Genomic DNA, 22690 nt, shown 5'->3' on the forward strand with positions numbered 1-22690 from the left:
TGCATAAATAAAGCTTTCCAGGATAGATCTAACATAGGAATCTGCCTTATATTGACCCAGATCCAGACCATTAGTCCAACAAGGTCAACTCTGTCTACGACACTGACTAACAGCAGCTCTCCAGGATTTCATACAGGTGACATTCCCAGCAGGGGAATCATGCCTTTCCACCCAGGCTTGCAGCAGCTAGATGTCTGTCTGCCAGCCTGCACACTTCCCTGGCCACTCCAGGGAATGTGCGCAACCAAACTCTCCTCTGCTCTTTTCATTTCTATGTGTGTTCTGGGAGACCAGTGGGGAGGGGAGCTGGTCACAGCAGGAGGGGAAGACTCCCTGTCTTCTTCAGCAGCCTGCCTCCTCCCTGTCTCCTGGCCCCACTCCTCTCCAGCCTCTGGTTCTGGACTGCTGTCTGTCACATCCTCTTCCTGTTCACTAAGCCCTGTTGCCTCTTCAGCCTCTCTTTTCCCAGTCTGCTCCCTCTGACCACTCATCACCATCCTACCACCAGCCCCCTGGCTCTGAGCCTTCTTCCCCTGAGGACTTTCTTGGGGGTTCCCCCAGCTGGTGCCTCCCACCACTCTTCTGCATCCAGTCAGTGCATGATATCACACACCTGATTCCCAGCCCTACTTGGAGATCCTGGGAATTCAACATGGGATTTTGTACAAGCAAAGCAGCTGGTCTACCACTGTGCTGCAACCCTTCCCCTTGTAATTCCAATAGTCTAATAATTCTCGGCACTCATATGTAGCACTCTGTAGTTTAACACTTAAAGATAATGGTTGGAAAAAAGGTTCCCTTCTTCTGGCAGAAGACCAACAAAGGAAGGGAACATTTGGATAAAACAAATCTGAACAGGGCGAAAGCAGAATCTCTCAGCTTTTTGCTATTACCTGGAGCAGGTGTATAAGGCTGCTGGTGAGCATGGCTAGCAGCTGGAATCTGATGAGATGGTGGGAAAGCTGGGCATTCCACACTGCAAACAACCAAAAACAGAACACCATGGTTAACTTCTTCTAATTTAAAATCTTGCAGCCCTGAACATTTCAGGAGACAATATCATGCTTTAAACTAGGCCTGAAAGCACGAATTTAGTGCAATTAAAATATATTTCTAGATTTGAAAGGTCAAATTTTAACTGAATCTGTTATCATATGAAAAGGTATTCAGAAATACTTGTATTGGCACAATAATCTGTACTTCTGTCTCAATTCAGTCAAAGAGCTAAATATAAATTTCCTACAACACCTGAGTTATCTGTGGCATCTGAGGGGAACTATTATCTTCATTACAGAATTTCTTAAAACATCACATAACTGCGATACTATGGCATTTTTAGAAATTTTAATTCCATCTATGAACTGCATGTTGCAAATAATATATTCGGTGCTAGTAGTGTTACAGTGTTTATAGCTCACTTGGAGAAGAGAAGCCATGGAGTAAAGTGAAATTCTCCCTCAGTTTCTCACAATGCCACATTACTTTTTCACAGGTGTGAAAGGCTGCTGGAAGAAAAACTGAAACCCGCCCCCCATGGAGGCACAGCTGTTTGTGCATTGCTCCTTGTATCACAGACGAATCTTATGGACACCACCAACCGAACATTTATAAAGGCTAATTGACTTCCTGCTGAATAGAACACCAGATCCTTAACAAACAAGATATTTGGGCCCTACAAGGCTCTATTAATTCTACTAGCAAGTTTATAAGCTGTCTCAGTGACAAAATGAGGACTTTGTGTCCTGACACTTGGAAGAAAGAGCTTGTTGTAGTGGTGGTTTGAAAATAGCCTCGCTATGGTTGGTATTAAAGCTTGTGGTTAGGTTAACAATAATAAATAAAAAGAGCCAAGCCAAAAAAGAAGCACTGTTGAGCACTGTTGTTTTTGTTTTTTAGTTAAAACTAGCCATATAAATACCTACAAAAAGGAGGTTGGGAATTATACCTGGCTATCAGGTCAGAATCGTGTGAAACTTCTGGATAGTTTCTTCTATTGGCATTGGCAGCAGGAACAGAGGATGCTTCTTTTGCAACATCAGCTAAAACAAAGATTGACATTTTATATATTATAGCTATAGAAGTAAAAGTCAACAAAAGAACAACAGCCAAGCTGGGATCCGTAACATCAGAAGAACAAGCAAGCTAACACCATACACATCCATATAAATAACTAAATTTCTTAGCCACAAAAATTTAAAGCAACCAGTTTGACACAACTTTAGAGTAAATTCATGTAAGAACCAAGACACAGGCAAAGCTTCAATTGGTTTAGAATGCAGCAGCAAGGGTGCTCATGAGAATGCAGCTGTGTGAACATATTAGAACATTTGCATGGGTTACCAATATGCTCCTGGGCACAATTTCAAATCACCTGCTACCTAATTTTTTTAAAGCTAGCAATGCCAGGGATTGAAGCTGGGACCTTCTGCATGGAAAGCACCTGTGTGGCATTACCACTGAACTACGGTCCCTCTCCTCAAACCCTGCCCAAGCTCCTGCTGCTATTTGCACTTGTGGAAAGGGGGTTTGAAAAGACATTTGCCTGTGTCTGGGCAGATGTAGCTAATGTGACTTCCCATCCTCACCAACTGTAAATATGACCCCTATTTTAAAACTAGTTGCTGGCCAGGGGGTTATGTACTATTTTAACCTGACATCCATGGAGCGCACATAATTTAGCACAATGTGAAGCAACTAAGAAGAAAGGTTACCTTGAGGATGAACTACAACTCGAGGCTGAACGAATGATGGCTTCACTACTTCAAACCACCAGAAGAGCTCTGCCATGAACACCAAATAATTGCTCTGTAAATTAGAGATGGAAGCTTAATTAGAAGTAAAAAACATAGAGATGAATTGAACATCGTGCCCTTTAAACTGTTCTATCAGCACAAGAACTTCAACTTGCTGGACAATATGATCTCCTTTCCACTCCCCCCCCCCCCACCTGCTGTTCTGGAGATTCTACACACACACACACACACAAACACACACACACACACACACCCGAGCTGATGGCAGGGAGGAGGCAGAAAGTTGCATTGCACTAGTGAGGCTTTATGTGGTTGAATTTGGTCGATAGAGTATAAAGAAAATACATCTTTCTAGAATTGAGGGAAGAGCACATGGTTACAGTATATTAAGTGTCTCTCCCCCCCCCCCCAATTGTTGCATCTGTTCTGTACTAAAAAGCGAATCCATGGTCAAAACAACAATGTTGTCTGCTTGATATGACAACTACCACAAGAGGCTTAACACTACACAGTACTGCTAAAAACACATGTAGAAAATTCCCCAAGCCAATGTTCAAAATGTAATTACTTGGGCACATCTTTGAAGATAGCAGTAATGTGGCTTCATGAAATTTGCTTGTATTCTTGCATGCCATGAACTTAATGTGCTAGCAGGTTCCTCATATGAATGTCAAAGCCATAGCCTGACAGACTGACTGGACTACAACAATAAGTGATAGAAGCAGGGAATAGTAAGCAAGGATAATGGTACCAGTTTTGAGGAAGAAATGGAAGGTTGAAATGCAAAGTCTGTCATAATTGGGAGGCCCCAGACAGGACTGAAGGAAGAAACCACTGCAGGGGGTCCCATTCTAGAGGAACTAGATCCAGTGGTATCTGTAAAATTAATATGTTGCTATGGTTTTTGCCCTGCAAGTAAGAACATTAAAATCCAAGATATTTTTCAAACATGGCAAAGATGGTACAATTTAAATTACTGTTCATGGTTTATGTTCTTTTTCAAAGACTGAGTAAAATACTTTACGATTCTGGTCAGACTACTAAATAGCTTCTGACTATACCAGTTTGTATTCATTGAATACAGATAAATGGCTTTGACTATCATTTCCCCTCCTGGCCACAAGATGGCAATAAAACGAAAGACTAAAGCGCTATATTTCAGCTGTCAAATGAAGCAATTAGGGTAACTCCTTACTGTACTCCTACACCTTTTACAATACAGTGTTATCTTGGTTCTCGAACTTAATTCATTCCGAGAGTCCGTTTGACTCCCGCAACCATTCAAAAACCAAGGCACGGCTTCTGATTGGCTGCAGGAGTTTGGCTTCCAAAAAACATTCACAAACTGGAACACTTCCTTCTGGGTTTGCGGCACTCAGGAACCGATTTGTTCGGCAACTAAGCCGTTCGGGAACCAAGGTACGACTGTACATACGTCCTTCATTACCATGCCATGTAACAGTATAGCCATTCATCAACATTTTACTAAGAGCATATTATATTTTAAAACTGAAAGATGACAGAAGGTATAAAAGAACACATAATGAGGAAGTAGCTGGAGTCAAGATGAGATGAAGGCCCCAGTGAGGTACTGTGTATCACTGCCAGCTTGGTTGGCACTAATGCAAAAAACCCCAAACCTCCCATGTATAGCTCCTTAGGGTGGAAGAGAGAAGAGAATGTACAGTCATACCTCATGTTACATTTGCTTCAGGTTGCGCATTTTCAGGTTATGTCCCGCGGTGACCTGGAAGTACCGGAAAGGGTTACTTCCGGGTTTCGCTGCTTGCGCATGGCATGCGCAGATGCACAAAATGATGTCATGTGCATGCGCAGAAGCAGCGACCCACGGGTTGCGTTCTTTTCAGGTTGCGAATGGGCCTCCGGAATGGATCCCATTCACAACCAGAGGTACCACTGTACTATTTATTGGTCCTAGATACCAATGCCTTCTCTAAGACCATTGGTTCATCTAGCTCAGTACAGTGGTACCTCGGGCTAAGTACTTAATTCGTTCTGGAGGTCCGTTCTTAACCTGAAACTGCTCTTAACCTGAAGCACCACTTTAGCTAGTGGGGCCTCCCGCTGCTGCCGTGCCGCCGGAGTACAATTTCTGTTCTCATCCTGAAACAAAGTTCTTAACCCGAGGTACTATTTATGGGTTAGTGGAGCCTGTAACCTGAATCGTATGTAACCTGAAGCGTATGTAACCCGAGGTACCACTGCATTGTCTTCCAAGTGTCACTCTACACTTACTGTCAAAATTTCAGATGGAGGATGTTCCCAGTGCTACCTGGAGCACTGAACCTGGGGAGTTTTGCATGCAAACCAGATGCTCTATCACTGACCTATGGCTCTTCAGGAAACTGGATATGGTCATGGAGCAGCAGGGGAAGCCAGACCAAAACCAAACTTACTATGACCCAAGGAAGAAATACAAGGAGCTAAAACTATAGCTAGGACCATCCCTGACGAGGTTGAGGAAGGACTGTTCAACTTCTTCCAAATGTTTTCAGTCGCAATACACGATGACATCATAAAGAGATTTGAGCATACTGCAAAGTAAACTAGCTGGGAGTTTGGAACAGGCAATTCTTAGGACAGATTGAATCTTACTTAGGACAGAGTGGTCCTCTACTGCTCAGAAAGTTGGTGCACTGATGCTCATGCTTAGGAGCGGACTAGACAAAGAGAACAAAAGCCTTATGAAATGGGCTCACATCCCAGAAAATGAAAAGAAATGAGGAAAATAAGCTTGGTGTAATGATGTCAGATTTGGACCTTTATCATCTGTATATAAGGGACGCAGGTGGCGCTGTGGGTTAAAGCCTCAGCGCCTAGGACTTGCCGATCGAAAGGTCGGCGGTTCGAATCCCTGTGGCGGGGTGCGCTCCCGGCGTTCAGTCCCAGCGCCTGCCAACCTAGCAGTTCGAAAGCACCCCGGGTGCAAGTAGATAAATAGGGACCGCTTACCAGCGGGAAGGTAAACGGCGTTTCCGTGTGCGGCTCTGGCTCGCCAGAGCAGCGATGTCACGCTGGCCACGTGACCCGGAAGTGTCTCCGGACAGCGCTGGCCCCTGGCCTCTTGAGTGAGATGGGCGCACAACCCCAGAGTCTGGCAAGACTGGCCCGTACGGGCAGGGGTACCTTTACCTTTACCTTTACATCTGTATATAATAGATCCTCATGACAGTGTAATAATTGGTCAAACCTTCTAAGAAGCAGTGGCTAAATATCAGAGGTATTGTTTTTTCCCCTTATGGTATACCGTGGGTGAATGAGGAAGATCTGTGATCCAGCCTTTCTAAATATTTAAGGAAATTTGATATAGCTGCTTTGCCGGAAACCTGAATGCGCACAAAAATGTGATTAATGGGTGTTTAGTATACATGCTAACAGCGGCAGCACCCATAAAGAGTGGCAGAGCAACAGGAGATTTAGCCCTTTAGATAGCCACAACATTAAGGCTTATAGTAACTCTTTTGTTTCAGTACTCTTCCAACCCTGTGTTCCCCACTATATGATAATTATTCTGGGACCAATTGGAGGCTGATTTACTAAATCTGCAAAATTAATATTCTATTGCAGGTGATGTATAGGACTTACTTCTGTGTAGACAAAGCTAGGACTGTGCTGTTAACTATCTTAAATCAGTCTGGAGAAAGAGTTTTTGATCAAAGAAGATGGGATGAGTAATCAGAACCCAAAAGGATTGTAAAATAGATATGCTTTATAGTTCATTCTGTTAAATAGTTTTAATTTAATTATTCTAAATGGGAATTCTAAGGAAGGTTTTGATAAGGCGTTTACATATTTAGGTCCCACAGGAGTGAATGGAGTTCTTAGGACTTTATGAGTGAGAAGAATGTCCAGAAAGTGACCAACAACCACTGTTGGTTCAATTTGCATTAAATGGCAAAACAATACTTTTGCCCTCTGAACAAAGCCATAAAATTGAATCAGTCCAAACTACAAGACACAAATAAGGACCAGTGTGAACTGGTCATCATACATATTTTAAGCTGATTTTTAAAAAATGCTTGACATCCAGAAACATAGCTCAAACACACACACTACCCCCTCCCCCACTATACATTTCAGCAACATCATGGAAGACTGTTTTTGAGCCTCAACATTGTAAAAGCCATTGGCTCTGTTTGACTGATTTCTAAGCTCAGCTTTGAATGAGCCTTTGCCCATGTCTGCAGTTCCTTTGTTTTTCTCTTCTTGTTGCCGCAGTAATTTCATGCAAGCTACAAATGGCATTGGAATGGGAGGGGGGAATGCTGCCTTTGATATTAAAATGAACAGGAATATTTTCCATTCAAGAGAGAAAAGAGGTGGGAGATAGCACTTCAACATTTTTTTATTGGATTAAAAAAAAACACATTATACTGAACCAAGTATTTCATGCAATATACAGGTCAGGCTCCAAAGTGCTGCTCAGGCAAACTTAAAGGGTTTGCACTAGCCCCATGGAATGTGCCGCAGGGGGACCAAATAAATAAGTAAGTAAGTAAGTAAGTAAGTAAGTAAGTATTTAAGGCTTTAAACAAGTTTTAAATCTTGTTCAGATCCTGCCTATGACATCTACTGAGCCACCTATTATCTCTCTATACACCATACAGTATTTGACAACATTTCAAAACGCTCAGTAATTTATTTAACACTAGAGGGCAAGGTTGAGATTTCCAGTTTTACTTTGCAAGCATATTCCAACCTTTATTATTCTCTATAGGCTAGCCATTGACTTAAATGTCACAAAAGATGAGGTCACAGTGCACTAAAGGAACAATCCCTTTATTCAACTACATTAGTGAGAGCTTCCAAAGGAGTTCTCATCCTTTGTTAAACGTTTGGTAGTGCAGCACACTCCAGCCTTCTGGATTGCTTATTGTAAAGGAGTCTTATGTTCCTATTTAGGTGGCTGCTTCCAGAAGGAGGTGCTGGAGGACTGTGGCTTTGCCCCATGGTTTTTATGCTATGGTGCACTTCAAGGCCCTGCCTTGTCCCCTATCTCGCAAATTGAAGGGTTTCATTTCTCATATTCAGATGAGGCCATGGATGTGTTAAAACTAGTGCCTGTAACTGAAGCTCAACAGAAACAAGATACAGGTTCTGCTGGCGAGTGGCTTGTCTGACCTGTGAAGTGTCAAGTCAACCATTTCTGAAAGGTGTTGCACTCCCCCGAAAGGAACAGGTCTGCAAATTGCGGTTTTCCAGGTTACCCCTTAGTGTTGGATGCCCAAAAGGTTTACATGGCATAATGTACCTGTTGTAACCTTGACAGGGATAATCCGTCCCACGACACTGTTTTATGCGTTGGTACAAAGTAGAGAGTAGTGAGATGACCAAACAGGACTGGTGGGAAATGGACCACGCTAGTTTTGAATCAGTTACACAGACTACCAATCTGTTTCCAAGCACAATCCAAAGTGCTGATTCTTATCTTTAAAGTCTCTAAATAGCTTAGAACCTGGGTTCCTGCCCTTTTCCAACAAACTCATGTGGACAATAGGGCCAGCAAGTGGAGGCTGTTCCATGAATATGTCATTGGGTGAGTCCTATGGTATCACCCAAACAGGACTCAGGATGTGTTCTTTTCTACTTAGACACATCGGTTACAGAACAATTTTTCCAGGAAAGCTCACATGGCACAGTCTGAAGGTTTTCCAAAGCCTGGTGAAAATCTTTATCTGCCTAGGCTTTTTACTTTGTTGTTATGTCAAGACTGTTCGTTGCTTGCTAGTTTCTTTTTTAAAATGATGATGATGATGATGTAAAACACTCTGAAAGTCTTTGAGCAGTGGAGTAACAATAAATTAGCAGCTAAGAGACTGAATGAATCCCTTGCTTCTGCCATGAATTCTCTATGAGGTTTTATTCACATCACTCTTCTCTCACAACCATACAAGAGAGATACTTTTATGGAAATCTCTTCCATTTGAAGTCAGACCATCCCCATCCCTACGGAACACCTGCTACCTACTGTAGACTTTTTAAAAAATATATATATTCCTGCAGGCATTTTAACTGAATTTTGATTTTATATTTCTAACTGACTTTCTTTATTGTATTTTTGTACATCACTTAAGGGATGGTTGTAGTTAAGCAGTATATAAATTGATTAAATGAATAATTCTTACAGGGCTGTTTTCAGAATTAGCATAATGCATGTAAAGCATTTAAATTTCATAGTACAATACATATAAATTCTAAATATTATTATGGAAATGTTAATTGTTATAATCCAATAGCCTTTGATATTTTTCAGAATGAATGGAAAGCAGGTAAATTCACTCCCCTTAGATCTGGCCATGTTCTCATGTACTGAAAGTGACAGGTGTTAAAGAGGCATATGTATATGAAGCTCAGTAGAAAGGTAATAGTGGATTTATAATAGTTATGTTTGAGATAGTGGATATGAATCCAAACTACTTCAATTCTTTTCTTGTGGACACCTCTATGGCTCCATAAAACACAAGTAAAAGACAGGGTGGAATTCAATGAAGTGCTAAAGAAATCATTCTGCTGTCACAATGATTTCTCCTTGCACAACAGAACGTTCTCGTACTCTTCTGCCCCTTACCCCCCCTAAATCTGTTCTAGGGTTTCTCTCAACACTCTAAAGCAGATTTGGGGACAGCATAGGGTGCATGTAAGAAGGTGGAGAGGGGGGAAGACCAGCTGCACAAGCGAAAGAGTTGCTGTTTTCATGCAACTGTCTAGTTGAATTCCACCCACAATATCTAACCCTGGAAGAACACACACAAGCCTAAGAAATGTTTCTGGGTTCCTTTGCTATATGTACACTTTCAGACACAGATGCAGGTCCTGAGGTATCAATGATGTATTTTCATATCTTACAAATGGGAATTAGGGCTTTCACAAAAGGTATGTCTTCCAAAAGCAACACAGAAAGCATACTGTATACTATGTGTAATTTCATCCCTCTGCCAACCAAACAAGCTTGATTAGTCCGCAGTAAATCTATAGATTTTAGAAAGGACAAATAATGTTTCATCGACACAAGCCCTAGTGAGGAAACAGTTGTAGCAGCAGCTACTTTTTAAAACAGATAAATCATCTTTTAAGAAATATACCAGCGGACTGCCTTGGCTTTCGGTCAGTGAAGCATGCATTATTGTACCTGATGCATCTAAAATCCGGCTGACCGACTTTCAAGAAAAGTGGGTTCAGACTGGAGCTCTTTGAACATTAATGTTTCATAAGAAGTTCATGCATAGCAGATACAGGAATTCAGACTATTATGCAGGGCTCAGTAACATGCATGCTTCTTTGGCCAGCAGAGAATTTAAAAGAAAACTCCTACAACTGTCTAAAGTAGGACATGTGTTACAAAGAAGCAGTTGGAAAATGATCCAGTTTCTTCCTCCTTTTGCTGATTCCCTTTGAAAGCAATTAACTCTCAGTGGCTAAACATGACCTACTTCACAGTGCATAATGGAAAACTGCAGAGATCAGGAGAAAAAAAATAACTTTAATGCATAAAAACACCACATGCATGCCTCTTTAAGAATGAATCAAATAACCTGCAATCTACCAGGTATGCAAATCACAGGCATGAGCTGTATTCTGATTTTTCAGTCTGCATTTTCCAGTTCCAGTCTAACAAGGTGGGAAATGAGAGGTTTCTCAGATCACTGGTGGACCACAACTGGTTTGATGGAGCACAAGCTGTCAAAAGCTCCCCTGACGTACAAATGTATCCCAAGGATTCCTAATGCTATTTAACATCCCTAGCATTAAAGGAATCTACCCTCTCTGTAAAACTCCACAAAATGATTAGATGCTCACTGGTTCGTTCTTAGGGCCCAGGCTCTGCTCTCAAAATCTCACCTTGGAAACAAACTGTTTGGAGCGTAGATCATTTCTTTGAGACCAGGCTTGGCATGTAACCAGAACTTTACTATATCTCATTCCAATCCTAGGCAAACCTGGGAGGACGGCATGCGGGCACGGAACCACTGCTAATGTTATCAGGGTGGTTTTGCTGAATTGCACTCATATTCAAGCCTTGGCAAATAAGCATTTCAAGTCCTGGTTCTGCACAAAGCAGATCATCAGGGACAAATCAAGTTGTCCTATTGTTACAAATCTTTCAGTCCACACGCAGATTTTTAGAAAATTACTCATTAAAATGATTGAGGCAGTGAATTGTGAGTTTAATAAGTAATTAAGCAGTTATGTTTGCTATTTGAAAAAGTGGAATAAACTACATACAAGCAAATGCAGTTTATAATCCATGGACATAAATTATCCTGGGTGCTGTTGGATGCTCTCTGCACCAAGCCTAACTGCTAAAGGCAGAAATTGTACGCACTGCAATCTGCACATACTGCAGATTTGATGTAAGCCAGTTCCCCGCTAACAAGAAGTGGTACATTCCTTAGAGGAGTAGTAAAAGAAAACAACACGAGAATAGCAACAGTGGATCGAAGCAGTCTGGGTGAGCAGAGTAAGGAAGAGAGCGAAATCAATATATATCAAGCTATGAAAGCAGGTTGCGTCCTTATATGCATTCTCCTCAGAAATTCAATTAAATCAGAACAATCAGAGGTTATTTTTTTCTTTTGCCCATCAAATTATTTTTAGGCCTACACTCCAAAAATGAAGTGCTTAAAATGTTTTAATGTTCCACTGGCCATGACTGTAGGCCAGAATGATTTTTAAATTGTTATTATTATGGTGCTGCATTAACTTTGAAGCACTACAGTATTTTAATATGAAATCTTATAGTGAAATCCTACGGCTTTCTACAAAGAGGTATGCCCCATTGAATTCAATTGGACTTATTCCCAAGCATGAATAGGATTGCAGCCTGAAACTGAGGTAACTAAGACATTCAACTGCATCCAAGAGATATTCCAGGAAATCGGTAAAGCCATCTATGATTGATTTTATTCTGTTTACAGAGCAGCTCAATTTTACACATCCTTAACAGAACTCAAAGCACCAGCTAAGAGCTTGGGAAGAAAACCTGGCAACTCTTTCTGCTTAATGTTTACATCCAAGTACATATTTGTTCTGAAAAGGTTGAAAAAACATAATTGAAACTCAGTTCCAAGAACTATCCATAACATTTCTTTGAGGGGGTGGGGAAGCTCTCAAATTAATGTATCAAAGTACATTTAGCAAAATCTAGTCACATTTATATCATAATGTTAATGCAATAAGCTAGTAAAATCCACTGCAACAGCAAGCCCTTTTACATCAAATCTAATCTACTGTTGCAAGCTACTATGGCAAAACAAGTCAACTGGAACAAACAGAACTAAAAGGTATTTTCCAGTGATTTCAATGTGGTTTAGTTTAGTTTATGGAGGATTTAGATATACTACAAAATCCTGACTCTACTGAAAACAGTGGCTAAGTTTCAATCAGATGAGGAAAGCCGTTACTTCTCTGTGTAAACAGATCTACAGAGCAATCCTATATATGTCTACTCAGAAGAAAGCCCCTCGAGTTCAATGATATGATTGTGGCCTTACTGAAAGAGGTTACTATCATTAATGGAGTGGATACCCAAATATGTTACTTAACAATAAAAATTAAAATGTGTTACTGAAGGAAATTACAAACAAAAAACATTAGCTCTTTGGGTAATCAAGTTCTATCCATACTTTCTGAAAAGTCACTCTGAAACAGTTGTCGTGCACAGAAATATCTGCTTTGGATCCATGAATACCAAAAGAGGGAGAAGACACTGAGAAGAGATGTGGGGAATCATGTGTACACCCTGCTCCTAAGCCTGGCTGCATGCTAACCACAGTTAATCACCTCACAGTGGAATCAGATGTCAAAGCGATAAACATCTACCTGACATTCAGAAGACATCTGAAGGCAGCCCTGTTCAGGGAAGTTTTTAATATGTGACATTTTAGTGTATCTTTCATCTTTGCTGGAAGCTGCCCAGAGTGGCTGGGGAAACCCAGTCAGATGGGCAGGGTACAAATAATAAATTATTATTATTATTATTATTATTATTATTATTATTATTATTATTATTATCCAATAGGAGTGTAGATTCCCAATAGATCCATGTCCGATCCACACATCATTCTGGGGGTTGTAGATCAAGTGAGTCAGTCAATTTCCCTCACTCCTGCTCAAGGCTGTATTAGCTAGATTCACCTGAATTAGCTAGATTTTTAAAAACTGATAATCAATCACAGTCAGTCCATAAGAAAAGAAGACTTTGAGTCGTCTTGCCCAAAAACGGCAACTAGACATTCTGTTTTGGCAACTGCAACCTTGGTTTAAGGAGCCATTTGGTGCCTAGCTTTATATATATAATGTCTGCTCATGGCTTCCTGTGGAGAATTACTCAAAGACACCACAGGATTCTTTTTTACCTTCACTGAAGAAGCAGCATAGAGCATATCCTCAAGTGTAAAATGGCAACATCGGTTCAAGTACTCCTGACAAAATTCCTGTATCAGTTGCAGGTTATACAAGCTGTCAGCCAGTGACATGGTTTCTTTAAAACATATATCTATAAAACAAAGAAAAATATGATTTAGGCATTTTATGAAAACTGACCCAACATCCACCACTACCCCCATCTCTTTTGCTCATGGCAAAATAAGATTACCCATTTGTTCTTAAGTGTGTTCAGAACAAAATGGAAACTGCAGTTCATTTCAAATAGATTTATGTTTGCTGCTAATGCATTTCTGAATTATACAGGTTTTATTAGACCAGTGATTGTGTGTGTGCGCGTGTGCGCAGAACAGTTGCACCGTACAAATACTTAGCATTTCTTCATATTTCATCTTAGTATCTTCACACTGGTGTTTACCCATCAAATTTGGAAATAGAAACCAATTTCAAACTATGGCTTTCAAATCAAGTTTGGAGCATAGACATTAGCCACAGTCAATCAATTCTGACATCATGGGAAGTACTAAATTTACAAACTGAAACTGCTCAATAGGTGAAGTGGCTCATTCACATTCTCCTGAGCAGAGAGGGAGGACATTTGGACTTTAGTTATGTATATACTCCAACTCCTATCAGCCCCAGCCAGCATGACCAATTGTGATGATGGGGACTGTAGTCCAAAAACATACGGACAACTACAGGTTCCCCATCCCTAGGTAAAAGTGATAAATATTGAACTTAAAAGCTGTTTGCTCACACAAACATTTGGAGTAAGCCTTTAGATACAAAGGGCAGGTACTACTAAAGACACCTGGATTCTGGTTCAATACTAATGATAAATATTAAAATTAGCATATAATACAGTACTTTTCCAAAGTGTTCAGGGTTCTTTATGTACACTCTCACAGAATTAATTAGATTTGAACCAAGAGCTTTTTGGCTCACCTTTCCTGCCTGTTGGCTGTGCGAGCTGAAGGGCCAGTGTGCCTCACATAGCTGATGGCTGGGGAAGCGGCAGCTGCTGCTGCTCCACCCCGCATGTCAGCTGTTAGGCAGGAGGCCTCAACAAAGGCTCACTGCGCCTCTAGCTCATTAAGAGATCCTCCCCAGAGCCTGAAGAGAATGTCCTCTTCAGGTTCTGGGAAGGGTCTCCTCATGAGCCAAGAGGACTCTCCAGACACTCCTCATTTCCAGAATCCACTTCCAGGGTCCCGGCACTGCACCTGTGCACAGTTGCACACAGAGTCTGCGTAAATGGGAAATTGCCTGTATATTCCATAATGTATAGAAGACCTTGCAATTTGTGCTCTTGATTCCACACACTGTGTAATCAGTCAACAGGTGAGTTGTTTATGAAAACACATTTATAACACCATTTTATTTTCCTTTCTTTTAATGGTTATCTAGGATTAACTGGGATGAGCAACTATAAAATCACTAACTGGGCTGTTACTAATGTGGTTATTATTTCAACCCAAGAGTGTAACACACTGCATGTATTTGATGAATAGATACCCATGCTGGTTTAAATAAACACATAACATTATTTTGGGTGCTTATATGCTTCCAAAAAGTTCACAGGCTAGACTGCAAAACCATAATACAGTTAACAAGCATAGGTATCATTAAGAAGAAATATTCTTACCCTCCAATCTGACTATGTCTGGGCAGTAAAAGTGGATCAGGGCAGCTAAAGCACAGCCATCTGTGCCATCCTTCAGCAGATTTTCCACCAATGGGATACAGGGCAGCTGCTTAAGTAGGGTTTGTTCCTTCCTGTAACGAGCCTGTCATGCAAAAATGAAATAAAATAGTCATGCCCAGAAACATGTGAAAACAGACTGTACTGCAGATGCTTTAACCAATTAGCAAAAAAAGGGGGTAGTTCCAAACCAGACATAGTTATATTATTTTATATAGATTTAGCATTTATAAGCAAAATATAGATTTATTTTAAAGGAAAAACCAATGCCAATTCCATTCAGAGCACTGCCAGTTGCACACATATGGCATTTCAATCAATATGGAACAGTTCACATAGTACTTAGAAAAGAAATGTCCAGCTTCAGTAGAATAATGCAATGGGAAACATAGGACGACAAAGATAAGGCACAAATCCTACTCATCTGAAACCCAAATCTGTACATAGCTGTTTCAATAGAACTGTGTTAACTAACAACTATAGTCTTTACAGAGGTCTTAGAAAAGGGAAGTCATTCACAAAACATAAAAGAGAAATGAGTTTGCATATGAACAAACCTATTATTACAGTCATGTAAAACCTGGGCTAAAAAACACAAACACCAAACAAAACCCTTTGATTTCCACATTGCAGTTATTTTACGTTAACAGATGCAAACACGTACAAATCATGATGCACAGCATAAGAGTGTTCCCATATAATCTACCTCTGCTGCACCTCTGGACAGAAATCTACCAAACTGGTAAAAGAGGCGCGAGAGCAATGAACGACTGGACCAGCATGACACGGGCAGAGCCACTCATACAAAATTAAACTGTTGTATCAAAGTGAAGCAGTTGAGCAAACTTACAGGAACCAGTTTCCAAAACCATTTGGAAGGAGACTTCAGATGAAGCAGCAGGAAAAAGGGAAAGCAAAGAGCAAAGGAAAGATGAACATTTTGATCAGAGTTTACAATTCAATTCCTTCAAGACATTCTCTTCAAACATTCTAATTTTTGCACAAAAGGAATGATCCATAATTGCAGTGTGAACACTCCCAGTGCTTTCATTAATTGTAAAAGTGGTTAATAAAAGGACTCCTGCGAAAATAATGACTTGGTTTTTGTACTTTTCAGCATGTTTTAGCAGAACAATTATCACTTAGTGGAAAAAAGAAATCCATAAAATGGTGCCTTTTATCCATAATAAAAGTAGCACTGTTACATCTAATCCATTTTTCTACCTAGGTAATTAATTCAGTATTAGAATTCATGACATCGGATTATCAAAGCAGCAGCAACACATGAACCAAAGGATTACATAGCAGTATTCCTAAATGTGCCTATTTACTGTGGTCAGAAACTGCTATGTTAAAATATCCAATGCCACTTGGTAACATGATTAAAGTGTAAGATTTAAAACTTTTTAAAAAAAAGAACATAGTTTTGCCCTGGACTATGTTCGTAGTGACAAAAACACATAATAAAAAGCATTCTGGACAACAATACAAGTCATGGAGAAAACACATAAGCAGCAGTAATATGAGGTAGGTGTTAATTGGTGAGAATAGTAAATCTATAATAAGAAGGCCATGATCCAGAAAAATGTATGAACAGTATGTGTGGAAGTGTGTGAAATTTTCTGAGTATTTTAATTCCAGAATTTGCTGCTCTGAGACTCCCATGTCTTTTGAAAAGCAATTTAGGGAAATGGCACAAAAGATTCTTAACTGAGGAATTCTTCTTATGCGTTCAGACTATCTGCTTTCTTAAAGTAACCCTTTAGACAAATATTTTTAAACTTCTTTTCGCTCTTAAAAAGAGAAGCATGAGGGTTCTACGGAGGCAGTTTCTGAGAGAAAAACAGGTGTCAAGAGAAATCTGGCTGCATGGATGAGTGAAGTATGTGTGGGAACCAGGTGTGGGAACCTTTGGACCACCAGATATGGCTGAAATACAACTCCTATAATCCCAGGTCATTGGACATGTTTGTGCAGGCTGGTGGAAGGTGTTGTTCAGCAATGTGTGGAGGGCTGAAGGTTCCCCACAACTGGCATAAGTGATGTTGAAGTTTATTGGATCAAAAGATTGTGCTGGTGATGAATGCCAGTCCCCCACTCCCCAAATAACAGCAAACTGTGTGTGTTTTGCTTTTAAAAGTACATTTAGCTGAAGATTCCATATTGTGTTTCTGCAGAAGATAATTGGAATTGGCTTTGATATTTTTAGCTAGAGGCCTTTTTTGATACATAAACTGAAATGTACAATTTCTGTAAATGTTCATGCAAAAGGTGTCACTGCAAGATTTACACACACACACACACACACACACACACACACACACACACTCTATTCACACGTTTCTGAGCAACAAATATTTGCACTATGCCAGATACAGGTTTTGCAGGGCACTTGGGCAAGACAATCCCATTCCCTGAGGAGGTCCACATCCTCCTCACCATGGCTGCCTATTCCCTTCCCCACTCCCTCTGAGCCCAATCTGTACAACTGCCTAGATGTAGAATAAGGCAAGTAGAGGACGCTGCTGTGTCTCCTCACTTTTCGCTGCAGCTCAGCTGCTTGATGCTCAAGTAGCATCTATGGGCAAGGGTGCCTAGTTCCATCTTTGTGTGGTGCAACAGTTGTGGCCCTTCTGAGATAAGGAGTTGCCTACCATGGACTATTGCAATATATTCTGCATGTGGTGCTTTGGAAGAGTGTGTCTGGGCAACAGTACAGTAGTTGAGCTCAGTAGTTGAGCTCTTAATTGGTGCCAATAGACCGTAAGAGGCTAATCGGAAATGTGCAGTTTTGGTTAATGTTAAGTTTCTAACCCAATTCGAAGTGGTGGCTTTGAGCTTTAAGCTCTGCAAAGTCTTGGCTATAATATTTGAAGAAATACCTCCTCCATGCTGTGCCCTGCCCCATCATGGCTTTGAGTGCCCTCCTCACCATCTGAAATGTGGCAAGATGCCACCTAAACTGGACATTCTTGGTGATAGCACTCTTTGCTGTAGCTATCCCTACCGAAGGAGATCTACCTATCTGTCTCCCTTTTATCTTTAGGAAGACTTCCTGTCAAATATGACCTACTTATTATATGTTAGAAAATAAATTTTAAGTGTATTTTACTTGACTGGACTGCTAAAATAACTGCACGTGACCTTTCCCCTACGGGTAGGATGATTCCAAATGAACTAAACGGACATTATTATAAACCAAATTTACACAAGATTTAACTTGGCTCCATCTCCCACTTTGTCATTTTTAAGCTCATTTAATACAACACCACTGTGAAATTGATTTTAAGATGACAAAACTATTATTATAATAAACTTGATATTATCCTGGGATTACATTGCTGTAATGAAGTTGCTTGAAACTGATAACCTTGCAGACAAATTAGTGCAGCTTTCTGCATGAATAAGAGTAGCATTAGCAGAAACCATCACTTCAGTAGCTAATGGCAACAACCAAGGTAAAAGGTACCCCTGCCCGTACGGGCCAGTCGTGTCCGACTCTAGGGTTGCGTGCTCATCTCGCTCTAGAGGCCATGAGCCGGCGCCGTCCGAAGACACTTCCGGGTCACGTGGCCAGTGTGACGAAGCTGCAGCTGGCGAGCCAGCACCAGCACAGCACACGGAAACGCCATTACCTTCCCGCTATGAAGCGGTACCTATTTATCTACTTGCACTTAAGAGTGCTTTCGAACTGCTAGGTGGGCAGGAGCTGGGACTGAACGACAGGAGCTCACCCCATCTAGGCACTGAGGTTTTACCAACAGCGCCACCCGCTTCCCCGGCAACAACCAAACCAATAGCTTAACCAGGCTTCCAACTTTAAAAATATGAATGTTCCATTATATGAAAGATAAAGGGGGAGGAAGCACAACTTCCACAAGTCCCCAACCACTGGCTGTGCTGGCTGGAATTCCTGCCTCCAACAACTGCAGAAATCAGCTCTGCAGTTCTTTCCAATTTGGGCAGAGAGGGGTGAAAAATTACAAATCCCAAGTGAAGGTTAAAGCCACGACAAGGTCCTCCAATCACAGTATCACAGTGTATGTGGGGGACGGGGAGGTATAAATCTATGAACTGGTGTGACTTAACACACTAGTGTTTCTTAACCTGACCCAGTTTTGAGTCAGTTAATTACAGTCTCCAGTGAAGCAAATAATTTAGCTCCCCCTACACAATGAAAACAAACTGGGGACAGGGGGAGGACAGGGCAGAAAAAGGGAGACCAATGTCATCAGAAGTGACAGCTGCAATTATATGCCTATGTCAGCAACTTTAGGAAAACTGGTGCAGAAACCTAATGTGATGGCTGCACAGCTGTGAGTGACACAGTGTAGGAGAGAGCAAGGAAGGGCAGCACACATCCTCTTGACATGGAGGAATCCTTGGATCCCAAGAGAAGACCACATTTAAAGACTGCAAATATGAAGAATCAAAGGACTGACATGGGAGTCCATGGGTGATGCCAGTGTTTGCCACAAAGTGTAACTCATCATGCACAACTCATTAAGCATCCACATATGTGCTAGGCAACCCCTGACTCAATCAAGCACCCAGGTGCTATGAATGACTCTCTCATCCCGAAGTACTATGAGAAATGCTGGTGTAACAAGCCACTATCATATCTGCTGTGTAAGCTGTGATGCACCCCAAGTGCAATAAGGGAAAATTTATAAACTCTTTAGATTACTTGGTAATTTAGCGCTGGTGAAAGAGTTTAGCATCATTTAAATACTTGAGTTAAAAAAACACAAACACTTGAAGTTACAATTCTCTGTGGAAAGAGAAGTCACCACACTCTTTTATATTTCGTATAAAAGCCATTTTAATTAATAGGGGCAGCTAAAGAACCCAAACGGGTACAGCTGATGGGCTCTGATTGCATGCAATTCCCTTTAGCTTCCCTATTCCTACAACAACTCATTTCATTTCTTTCACTAGTTTGAAAGAGAACTTGTCCAAGAGTAATAATCTAAGAAAAACAGGAATGGCAAGATTCAGGACAATCTTTAATAATAAACGTATCACTTCATCTATTTTGTGTAAATATACAAACTCCTCTAGCACCTTAGAAGCTAACAACTTTAATGTGAAATAGTCTTTCTAAGAAAGAGCTTACTTCAGATGGAATTTTAAATGCACCTTTGAATTAAATGTAAACATTTTTAATGCAAATAAATAATGCAAATAGCAGCTGTTGAGGGGTGGAGTTGGAAAACTGATATTGCAACAGGTGGGGAAGGACAGTTTAACACTTTCCTCCTCTGCCATGGTCATGATGGAAGTTGTTCCGTTGAAGCTATTTGTATTGGAAGAAAATGTCCCATTGAATAAGTGGTTGATCAGAGTAATTTAAAAATGAAAGTTCTCTATGGGAGGATGCCACAGAAAACACTAAGCCCAAACAGAGGATCAGCCCCACCAATATTTCCTGAAGGGCATATATGACTCCTGTTCACAGAGGACAGCCTCTGTTCTCATTAGCACACTATCACAAAGGCCTAATTACATTAGGTTTTAGGACTGGGCTGAAAGGCTGGGCTGTGCAGAGGGTGGCCACTCTCAATATGCTACATTCTGCTCTCACTAGGGCAACATTTTGAACTGAATCCATAGCACACACAGAGCAAATGTGTTGTTTTTTTTGCCTACCCCTATATTGATTTCAGTAACAGTGTTTTGTGGTTCCTTTGTACCAAATGCAAAATTTCTGCTCAGTTTCTCCCAGAATTTCCCCTGACATCACCAAAACAGAGCCAGGTAAGCAAAACAAGTCTAAATGAAACTCTGATGTTTAAGTCTCTATTCAAAAAGTAATTTTACAGCTGTTGGGAAATATATTTCAAAAATGAAAGTTGGTTGCAGCTGTACTGGGATGCTTGTTATGCTAGGGCATTTCTTAGACATACCTTTTGACCTCCTGGAGTTTCCACACTATGATGTTCTTTTAGTTTTTGCTCCTGCTCCATGATGTCTTTTAGGTGTTCGTTTACCTAAAATGACAAAAAGAAGGCCTTCAATGAATTTTGCACTCTTCCTGAGATGAAAAGGACAAACAATTTACGGTAATACTCTTTGTGTTTAAAAAAGACATATTGATATAATTTCATTATGTAATGAATCAAATATTTTCAAGATAGTACAGTTTGATTTATTATTATTATTATTTATACCGCCCTTCATCTGAAGATCACAGGGCAGTTTACAATATAAAAACACAAAATACATACCATAATAACAAACAATAACAATAACCCCCCACATAATCATCTTAGGAAAACAAATATCCTATGTTATATGAAGAGTGTATTTGTAGTATGTCTTACCTTATTTATCCAAAACATGACAGCATCTTCTATGTCATAGGGCAGATCCGTAGCTTGGAAGAAGGAAGAATACTGCTGCACACACGCAATCACCTTCTCAACACTGATCATTTCGACCGTATATGCCATCATAAGGGTGTCAATCATTGCCAAATGAGCACTCTGCAAAGAGATGTTATCACAGGTATTTTGAGACTACTTGTCTACAAAAATTAAACCACTGCTTTTTTTTTTCTTAAGCAGGTTTGTATCCGAAGGATGTCATTCGCTTAAGACAAAAAAGTATTATTTTTTGCAAGGTGAATGGTCTTAAAATATATTTTAATCAACTGGAAGCACATCTAAAAGCACAAAGATAAAAGACCGTAAGATCTCCCTCAAATAATTTAGCAAAGAGTGCCAATATGAAACTCTTTCCAGCGGCTACCTATGGAAGAGGCTCTTTAGGAACATTGGTACCGATTGGTACTGAGAATTAAAATAGCACTTTAAGCACCCTAAGTTCTCAACAGTCATCTGAACAACTCTTTTAAGTATTACATCCTTTAAATGATGTAGCAGTTAAGAGTGCTGGGTTAGGACTGAGCCAGACCAGACTGGGCCACTCAACCACAAACCTCACTGTGTGACTTTGAGACAGTTCCTATCCACACATGAGCTTCTCCTGCAGAGATGTTTTATCCACAGAACTAGCAGGCGCAACTGCCATTGCATCTATTCCAGTAGCCCTAGGGTTTCCTGGGCCCAAACAAATGTGGTGTTGCAAGCAGGTCCCCATGCAGAGGCCTACCTAGGGGTTTTTTACCCTTGCTTCTTGCCTCAACCTGGCTTCAAGTACATGGATTGCGTAAAATGTAGTAATTTCTAATGTGGCTACGGCAGTAAAGTGATTTGGGTGGGTGGGTGATGCAGCTCCTTGCCAAGGGCACAAGGAACCCTAAGCATGCCTCTGTCCCTGTGCAACCTGCTTCCTGAGACCAATTCACAAAGACATCATTATGTCTCCGCCATGCCAGTCCAACAGGACTGTGGATTTCTTGGCCCGTTTAGAAGAGGGACATGGAACCTGAGACACTTCAGTTGTTCACAACTTCCATGCTCCCCGACCTCTGGCAATGCTGGAGTTGGGGGGGTCCACAACATCTGGAGGGCCTCAGACTCACCCACTCTGATTTAGATATTCGATTTGTACAATCTTGTGTACACACAGCTTCTTTGGAGACCTGTGGATTGACTAAGTAAGAGCAAAAGGATGGGATGCAACCCTCTCTTCAACCTTTCCTCCCACCATGAATTATTGCAGGTTTCCACTTTTTAATATTTAATGCAAAAGGTTTTTTTGTTTTTAAAGAAACAAACACAAAGCTGCAATTGGATCGTTTGTAGTTAGGCTTGACTTGATCTGCCAAATAATCTCCAAAATCTCCTGTAATTACTGCTTACTTTGTGCGAATTCCAGAAGCTTCAGCCATGCTGGAGATTTAGGTCTGCATGGTAAGAAGCTTATT

The 22690-nt window shown here is 40.7% G+C and overlaps 1 protein-coding gene across 3 annotated transcripts in view; it reads right to left on the reverse strand.

Moving 5' to 3' along the window:
* Positions 1-22690, reverse strand: part of CAMSAP2 (calmodulin regulated spectrin associated protein family member 2) — a 184858-nt gene that overhangs the window by 14847 nt on the left and 147321 nt on the right. For 2 of the 3 annotated variants that reach the window (XM_083745307.1, XM_083745306.1), the window contains 7 exons: positions 21183-21344; positions 20766-20849; positions 14803-14944; positions 13130-13269; positions 2712-2805; positions 1946-2039; positions 894-976 (listed from right to left, as the gene is read on the reverse strand). In XM_083745307.1, the coding sequence (XP_083601433.1) occupies positions 894-976; positions 1946-2039; positions 2712-2805; positions 13130-13269; positions 14803-14944; positions 20766-20849; positions 21183-21344 (799 nt within the window). Of the gene's footprint in view, positions 1-893; positions 977-1945; positions 2040-2711; positions 2806-13129; positions 13270-14802; positions 14945-15709; positions 15743-20765; positions 20850-21182; positions 21345-22690 lie in introns of all 3 variants that reach the window. The other variant, XM_083745305.1, reaches the window with a different exon arrangement.

This window comes from Podarcis gaigeae (assembly GCF_964106915.1).
Source record: "Podarcis gaigeae genome assembly, chromosome: 6".
NCBI classification, from domain to species: domain Eukaryota; kingdom Metazoa; phylum Chordata; class Lepidosauria; order Squamata; family Lacertidae; genus Podarcis; species Podarcis gaigeae.